At 41.8% G+C, this 9,342-nt stretch overlaps 1 protein-coding gene across 1 annotated transcript in view; it reads left to right on the top strand.

The window, feature by feature from the left end:
* Positions 1 to 285: 285 nt before the first annotated feature.
* The window catches only part of LOC593546 (uronyl 2-sulfotransferase), a 34,866-nt gene continuing 25,809 nt past the window's right edge, over positions 286 to 9,342 (top strand). The window contains exons 1-2 of the mRNA XM_030994532.1: positions 286 to 509; positions 6,461 to 6,643. Coding sequence (XP_030850392.1) covers positions 491 to 509; positions 6,461 to 6,643 — 202 coding nt within the window. The 5' untranslated portion in view covers positions 286 to 490. The remainder of the gene's footprint in view (positions 510 to 6,460; positions 6,644 to 9,342) is intronic.

The following is a 9,342-nucleotide window of genomic DNA, read 5'->3' as shown; positions in this document are numbered from 1 at the left end:
GTTGTAAGATCATTTTCAGATTAGGAGAAGTGTATTCTTTAATGAGTATTTTAAATTGAATGGAACGTCTCAACTCAGTAAGCATGGCTGAGATTTGTAAAAGTTGTTTTTACAAAGAAGATTCTGGTGAATGGCAGTGCTTATTCAAACAAATATTCGCATCAATTTGAAGCACAATCATTATTTGTCGCTTAATCCCTTTTAATGACTTTGTTTTCTTTCTCGTTTGCAAGGGGAGAAGAAGATATGTCACGTTAAAGACATCATAAAGATTAGTGTTGTATGCGTATATACAATTCCACAATTCCTCTTCATGAAATTTGCTGAGTGGTGGAATCCGAATCCAGACAACCACATTCTAGATATGAGTAATTTACCTGGACACTGGATTTTAATTAGTTTACATCTGTGATGTACTGCATACAAGGACAGTAGCCTAAGCTATATCTGTGGAAGTTTGCCATAAATGGGAGGTAGAAACTAGCGCGAAATGTTTCACAGAAGACCGACTTAGTCCGGCAGCCAAATCCAGATTATTGGCCTTACCTTGTTTTAGGGTCTATAGTTTTTTTTCAATGGATTATGATTGCCTAAACCTTCTATTTGAAGAATCCGATTGCTGACACTCTGTCAGCCTTGAGCAATTTAAGATATGTGACGTCATACAAAATGGCCGCCAAAGTACATGATTTTCTCTAAAAATGTATAATAAATATATAATAGGGATTTTTCTACAATTTTTGGCAGCCAAATGTCTGTATCTCTCTAGGAACATCACTAAAAATTGTTTCGTGATGTTGCACGGCCATAGATGACAAGCTAATTTGCATATTTTGAAATAGCGCCCTCTATAAATATATTAATTTTGCATAAAATTAGGTGTGCCAGCCAAATGCCAATTTCTTATTTCTCAATGGATTATGATTGCCTAAACCTTCTATTTGAAGAATCCGATTGCTGACACTCTGTCAGCCTTGAGCAATTTAAGATATGTGACGTCATACAAAATGGCCGCCAAAGTACATGATTTTTCTCTAAAAATGTATAATAAATATATAATAGGGATTTTTCTACAATTTTGGGCAGCCAAATGTCTGTATCTCTCTAGGACCATCACTAAAAATTGTTTCGTGATGTTGCACGGCCATAGATGACAAGCTAATTTGCATATTTTGAAATAGCGCCATCTATAAATATATTAATTTTGCATAAAAATAGGTGTGCCAGCCAAATGCCAATTTCTTAGATCTACGTCACGTTAAACACATATGAAATAATTACGATTGTGCTGCATTTATCTTACATATTTTTTGGTCTAAATTAAGATACATGTAAAGAAGCAAAAAAGATCTACAAGAGAATCAGTGAGAAGTGATTTTACGGTACACATTATTGTTCCATTCATAGGCTTTATTTAGACCAGCATTGCTCCAGCGTCAGTGAATGATGATAAAGCATTTGGTATCGGTACCAGACAGATGCATGAGTTTTAACAGAAGTTACCTGGTGGATTCTATGACACAATTTCCAAGAAAGTCTACAACGGGTACCTGACAGACATTGTCAGCCCAGACACCAACTGTAAACCAAAGTGTTTCTGGAGTTTCATAAACGGCAAGCGATGCGATGCTTCAGGGTTGGCTCCATTGAAATAATCTAATGGAATGACTTACTCAGATAGCCTCTCAAAGGCGAACATTCTAAGTAATCAGTTTTCATCCATCTTCAACTGCAATGACGATATGACTAGTCTGAGAGACAAAGGACGAAGCCCCCACCCAACCATGGATCACATTACTATCTCGCCACCAGGGGTTCTGAAGATCCTGTCTGAGCTTGATGTTCATAAGCCACTGGTCGTCTAGTCCTGACCAAATCCCAGCCAGACTTCTGACCACCAAACTGACACCTGTGTTTACTCTATTCTTCCAAGCCTCCCTTAACCAGAGCGTGCATACCTGATAAATGGAAGATGGCTATATATATATATATATTGATCCCATCTTCAAGAAAGGTGACCGTAGCAAGCCAGAGAACTACAGAGCTGTCTCTCGGACGTCAGTAATCTGTGAAGTACTGGAGCACATCGTTCTTAGCAGCAACATGAACCCCCTTGAAAGCCACAACATCCTGTCTGATGCACAACATGACTTTTGAAAGAAGCGATCCTGCGTCTCACAGCTTGTCCTTGCTGTCCTGGATCTTGTCAAAGGCATCGATGCCAGAGACCAATTGGACATGACACTCCTTGGTTTCTCCAAAGCATTTGACTAGGTTCCCCGTGGAAGGCTAGCTGTTACACAAGCTCCAATTCTATGGAATCTGGGAACCCACACATGCTTGGTTTTCTGGCTTCCTGAGTTACAGGACCCAGCAGGTGTTACTGGAAGGACCCATCTCCAACACCAGCCAAGTAACATTTGGCATCCCGCAAGGCAGCGTTATCGGCCAGATGCTGTTTCTCCTCTTCCTCAATGATCTGCCACCGTACCTCTCCCCAAACCCAACAGTCAGACTCTTTGCTGACGATGGCATGCTATACAGCAACATCAAGACATAGGAAGATGCCTAACGTTTCCAAGAGGATCTTGACTCACTGCAACGCTGGGAGCGTGATTGGCTGATGGAATTCATCCCACATAAATGTCAGGTTCTACATGTCACCAATAAACGCAAATCCATCATCAAATCCACGGACAGACCCTATAGATGACAAAAATATAGCAAAGTATCGAGGTGTTGAGTCGCAGGAAAAACTCAGCTGGAACCCACATATCAACATTATCAGCAAATACTCCAACTCCACCCGTGCCTTTCTTCAAAGAAATATCCAACCATGTCCTAGAAAAGTTAAATAATTGTGCTACGATACTCGCCTTCAACCAATCATGGAGTATGCCATCATCATAATTATATGGGACCCTAAAACTCAAACAATTAGCAATCATCAAGAAGCTTGAAATGGGTCAACGGCGCTATGTCCGCTCCTTCTGCAATGACCACCGCAGGACAAGCAAAGTAGAAGCCATCCTGAACCAGCTCAAGTGGCCAACATTACAAGAACGCAGGGTACAGGCTCAGGTGGTGATGATCTTTCGCATCAACAACCCGCTGAAAGACTTTCCATATACTTTCCTCACTCCATCAACATCCCTGCACAGCTAGAGGGTATTCCAAGAAGATAATTGTTCATTTTGCCTGAATGCTTGTCTAAAAGAGGAGCTTCTTCCCGGATACAATAAGACACTGGAACTCCCTCCCTTTGAAAACCGTCAATTGTCAATTGTACCTCTGTTTAACAGCTTCAAGCAAGAGTTTCTTGCTGTGCAGCTCCTGCTATGACTAAACAGTCAAATTTAGTCATATGTGTGGATGTGCTGTTCAAGCCGTGGCTAGCTGCCGTCTTTGTTGTCCTTTCTCCTCCCACTGTTCTACTCTCCTCTGATCACTCCTCTGTATACATGTCTTCACAGCGCAGTCTGAAGCATAGGCTTCCCATTTTGTAGGGTTGATTTCACTGGCCTCCATATCCCTCTTGCACACATCCATGAGGGGAAGGCCAGGTCTTCTAACAGTCCTGGGCCCTGTTGCATAAAACTTACCATTGATGGTAACTTTGCTATCAATGGCAACTACCATGGTAACAGGGCTCAACAGCCAATCAAAATCAAGGTTTCCATGGTACTTACCATTGATGACAAAGTTACTATCAATGGTAAGTTTTGTGCAACGGGGCCCTCGTTCTGGTCGCTAACTTTCCGTACAAGATGTCTTTTGAAATGCGGCCGTCTTCCATTCGACTGACATGACCAAGCCATCTCAGCCGTCGTTGTGATAGAAGAGCGTAGATGGTCATCATCCCTCCTTTTTGAGGACATCCTTGTTTGGAATGTGGTCCTGCCATTTGATGCCTAGGATTCACCTCAAGTAGCGGAAATGGAACACATTCAAACGGCGCTCCTGACGTGCACTAGGGTTCACGACTCACTACCATACAAGAGAGTACTGAGCACATAGGCCTGGTAGATCTTCATTTTCGTGTTGGTGGTTTATAGTATAGTGTTCTTCCAGGCCCGCTTTGAGAGTCTAGCCATCTTGGTTGCTGCCTTGTCAATGTGAACGTTGAGCTCGAGATCAAGGGAGAGGTTGCTTAATACATGTTGCAGAGGTAGGTGAAGTTTTCAACCACTTGGAGGGTGTAGTTTAATTAACATTGGAGGATTCGAAAGTCTATGACACCAAGTTGATCTACTCTAGAGTAATAGGACTGCAGGCAAGTTGAAGATATGTCAATATCAAGAATATTTTGTCATGGAAGCTTTCACCAGGTCAAAGGCGAACTTGAAGAATTTGACAAAGGTTGACGTGTCACTTGAACAACCTTGTACAGCCCGTTTGATGGTTGTGCTCTACTCTGGATTAAAATCTGATGATCTTTGCTTGGTGTGCCACCAGGGTTTCTAGAAGTCATGACGAATCGAGATTCATCTAAATGATTCTTCCCACCTCACTGCTGCCCTCCCAGAAACTACTGACAACAAACTACAGTTGATCGACATCATATACCGGTATGCGTGATTCTGCAGAATGATGAGGTGTTCAGAAGTAGGCAAAAGCACAAGCTGGTCATTACCAGTGGAGATGAGGTTCCTGTTGAAGTGATACCAGGCAGCGATGTCATGCCAAGGGAAGATCTTTCCATAACACATGAAGAAGCAGACAACATCATAGTACAGCAAGCGATTCTAATTGCTGCTAATGAGAAAAGGTATGTTAGGGTCCTGGCTGTTAGGGTTAGGGTCCATCATTATCTACATGAATAACTTAGAATGCCAATGATCATGGAGTCATCAAAGAGCGAACTGTTATTTACATTCCTGCCACTGTACACAAGTTAGGAGATATTATTCCATCGATGTTGGCAGGACATGCGTTGAGGGGATGCGACAATATTGGTGCATACTTTGGGATTGAAAAGGGTACATGCATTGCTGAAAGTGATGAAGCAGAAGATTTGACTCCCTTTGGACTCAGTTGGCAAGAGAGCTCATCTGCAAACATGTGTGTGGAAGCACGCCTTGCAGTCACAACCCACATCATTGGATCCTACAAATTATGGCTATGCAAAAGAAGAGGAAACCAAATCCCTGATCCCTGTCACAGTACTTACAAATGTACAACTCGCACCGGACAACATATTAAGGTTAATACGGTGCACGTGTGCGAGTGGAAGCCTATGTAAATCATCACGGTGCCAATGCAACAAAGCAAAACTAGCATGCACAATTTTCTGTGGTTTTCGCGCCTCTGTCGAGTGTTATAACGATCAAACTAAAGCAGCAAATGATAGCCATTGGAAGGTAACCATGTTTGGTCATTTTGAGTGGATATTTCGCTTTATTAAACTCATAAATTCCCTTGTAAGAGAGGAACCTTTTCATGATAGGTTCATATAAAAGAATGTATTACCTCAAAATACAAATCAAATTTCGTAATGCTGTCACTGAAAACGGGCATTTATAACATATGGCACCTCATATCTATGGGACAGAGAGCATGAAATTATAGCTTGTTTTCTTCAAGTATTAAAGATAAAGACTAATTATGGTCATGCGATTGCATTGTGAAAGAAACGTTGTGGAATCGATCAGAAAAGGTTGATCATCTAGCATATAAGTATTGGTGTGTACTGCAAGGTTCTGGAATCATCAAAATGATTAGAAATTTGGCCCAGTCTTGGTAAAGTTACAAGCACTGTACACAGAAAGATGTATATGGGACTACGCGACACGTGCGCGATATCTATCAGGTCTAAATAGATATAATAATTTACCAAATATATCAATTAGTGGGCGGTTTCTCGGCCAAATTTGTATCATCACGTATTAGTCAAAACATATTCTTTCACGTGATTGGTGATAAGAGCTTCCATTTCATTTTTTGAGAGGGGGCGTTTCCAAAACTGATCTTTACCTTTAAAGTACAAAATAACAAAAAAATCACACCAAAATGTGGTGCACAATTTTTACTAATTTTATTCAGTGCGTCTAACTTATAACAAATGTTAATTTCATGTTAGAAATTGGCATTTGGCCATCATTTAAAATTTGCAAGTTAACGTGTCTATAGAGGGCGCCAATCTGATTTATGCAAATTTACATGCCATTTTTGATCATAAAACATCGTCAATTTTTATTTAGTGATGATCCTAGAAAAAATCAAGATATTTGACTGATATTTAATGTAGAAAAATACTGTAAACAATTTTGTTATCATTAATTTTGGTAAAAAGGGTATTTTGGCGGCCATTTTGTGTGACGTCACATATCTCAAATTGCTCAAGGCTGACAGAGTGTCAGCAATCGGATTCTTCAAATTGATGGTCTAAGGAACTATAATCCAAAAAAAAAAAAAACTATAGACCCTAAAACAAGGTATATCGAGATGGCTGCCGGACTAACTGTGTATACTTTGCTTCTTCTATTTGCACTTGCGCTCGTCTTTCTATTGGTCGCACTGCACAATGATAGAACAACAGACGATCGTCATGGGCCGATAATTCACAATGATGGAGTCTTGAATATTCAGCAGAAAGTTTTAAAGTTTGAACTGCGATCAAAGAAAGGTCAAAGGCCCAGTGATGGTAAGGAAGATTGTCACATCATTTTCATCATTATTTTCTGTAAAAATGATTTGTTAAAGAGGGAAACGTCGCTATATCCTCAGACGTCTTTTCACTTCCTTTTAAGAAACGGTAATGTGTTGCACATCCCACGCGAATTCACCCCCTCAGTTCATCTGCAGTGCAATGGCGATCAGATCTCATTTATTAGCATGATTAGATTTTGTAATTGTTGGCACTGTTCAAGAGAATGGTTTATCCATGAAGTAGATATTTATCTGTTGAGGGGTGGGGGGATGGGTGAAAAGGAGTACATGCCTTCACAATAAAAATGATAAATATGATTGATTAATCTTTCTACCATTCTTTTCTTCTTTCTGTTATTTATTGTTCTTGTTCTGATTTTCAGTGTGTTTCAAGATTATTTTCAGACTTGATCCTTGTTCTAGCCCTTCCTCTGAGTCAGATATTTATGGAACACAAATTTGGAGCAAGAGATTTCCCCTCAAAAATGTAAAATATTCATTGTGGTAATAACTGTGCAACTGAGCTGCAGGTGAATACCGTGTTTTGATAAATTTTGCAACAAATTACACATTTTCAAACCTTTGCACTGTTCAAGGACATGGGTCGAGGCATGGCATTGGCATGATTGCAGTGCCATTGTTGTGTACATACATTTATTGAGTGCCCTTTTGCCACCCTCCCGCACCCTTTAAAAGAAGTTTATATGAGCCTTAAAGGCATAAATAGTCAGTTTTGACTAAATTGCCTTTAATGACTTTGTTTTCTTTCTCGTTTGCAAGGGGAGAAGAAGATATGTCACGTTAAAGACATCATAAAGATTAGTGTTGTATGCGTATATATATACACAGGCCCCGCGGAATGTTTATCAAAGTTGGGGGGGGGGGGGGGGGGCTAAAGTATTTACGATCAGGTAGAGCGTAGCGAGCGTAAATTTGTGTGTGTGGGGGGGGGGGGGGGGGTTCAGGGGGCGGAGCCCCAGGAAGCTCAGGGGTTTTAGGCATTTAATTACGGTCAGAGAAGCACAAATATTTTGATGCCGCATTTGTGTCACTGGCAGGTCAGAATTTCTTTTAAGGTAGAATTTACGTTACTATCCTATTTTTTTTTTACCGGTTTGGGAGGCTAGGCGGGGGGGGGGGGGGGGGGGGGGGGCGGTAGAATCGGCCCGTGGATCCGCGCCTGTATATATAAAGAAAAACAAATATGGAAATCGTCCCTGATAATGGAATCACAATGAAGGGGTATATACCAATGTCTAAAAAAATGTATATTTTCGCTATGAGATTTCGCTTTGTAGGTGCCCTTTTTTGTTGGTGCTTTCCACTTTCGAAATAGCTCCGCCGCCTCTGCTTACGCATTAGCGCCCGGACGCGCCAGTGTTAATTTCGCGCTTGCGCGCAAAGGGGGTGTCTGTGAGGGGGGGGGGGGGATGTCCTCTCTATCTCTGAAGCTGAATTTTTTAACAGGATTCGTGCGATTCGGTTAATACTTTTAGAGGGAGTCTGAGGGGGATGTGCCCCCCTCTGAAGCTGACATTTTTTGGATTTTTGAAACTGGATTCGTGCGTTTTGGTTAATAATTTTTGGGGGAGTCTGATTTCATTTCAAAACACCTGCAGTTAATGCGGGATGGGGTTGCAGCCTCTCTTTCCCCGAAAATTTAAAAATTACCAATATGCATTTTTTATATCTTATCTCGTATGTTTTGGTGACAAATAACACTTTCACAGCATACATATGCTCAAATTTCCGCTCGCTCGCCAAATTATGAAACCAGGAAATAGATATTGGGGCAAGAGGCTTCAGCTCCCACTGATGGAAATGTCAAAAAAATTGCGAGCGAGCATAACATGAAAACAGGGAATGTTGATATCGGCAGAGACGTGACGTGAGCATGTCCCCTTTCAAAAATTGTGCCCGCTTGTAGGTACCAGTACACTAAGTACAGTGCTTCTAATATCACCTTGTCAGTATTGGTAAGTTGAAATAACGGTCTGCGCGATTTTCGAATTTCCGGCCCCCCCCCCCCCCCCCCCCCCCCCCCCCCCCCCCCCCCCCCCCCCCCCCCCCCCCCCCCCCCCCCCCCCCCCCCCCCCCCCTATTGGAAAATCCTGGATCCGCGCCTGCATTATGGATGGTGGTGGTATCATATTTCGCACCTCCGAGTGCAGAGGCTCAAACGCGCGCTCGTTCTGCGTATATACGTGGATGAGGAAAGTCATATGAACAAATTTGACCCACATTCGGCCAAAAGATAAATGAGGCATTTTGTGTACCTCCCACACAGACGACGAACGTTCGAGTGCACTAGAGCGTAACACCAAGGTACCGGACTCGTCGATATTTATGAAATAGGGGTTTATCGTAGAAAACTGGTGAGAGTGTGAATGTCAAGACCGCTGTGCGAGCGTGACTTGTCAACTCTCTCTCTCTGTCTCTCTCTCTTCCCTCTTCTTCTCCCGAAAAAAAGAAAACAAATCAGGAAATTATATATGTTAGTCTAGTAGATGCAGATACACATCACAATGCAGATCCATTGTTATCCCTCCGTCTAAGATGGGCGGGATCACCCTGCAATATGAATACGCGATTCCTTCACTAGCAGATCGACCATGAATATTTAGATCTGCTCATAAAGCGAGTTCAGAGTGCCACTAATTTGCTAAATTTCAGGAAAACTAAAGAATTCAGTGT

The sequence above is a fragment of the Strongylocentrotus purpuratus genome, unplaced genomic scaffold, assembly GCF_000002235.5.
Source record: "Strongylocentrotus purpuratus isolate Spur 01 unplaced genomic scaffold, Spur_5.0 spur5_scaffold_21, whole genome shotgun sequence".
In the NCBI taxonomy this organism is placed as follows: Eukaryota; Metazoa; Echinodermata; class Echinoidea; order Camarodonta; family Strongylocentrotidae; genus Strongylocentrotus; species Strongylocentrotus purpuratus.
This window is presented reverse-complemented; position numbering and strand designations above follow the sequence as displayed.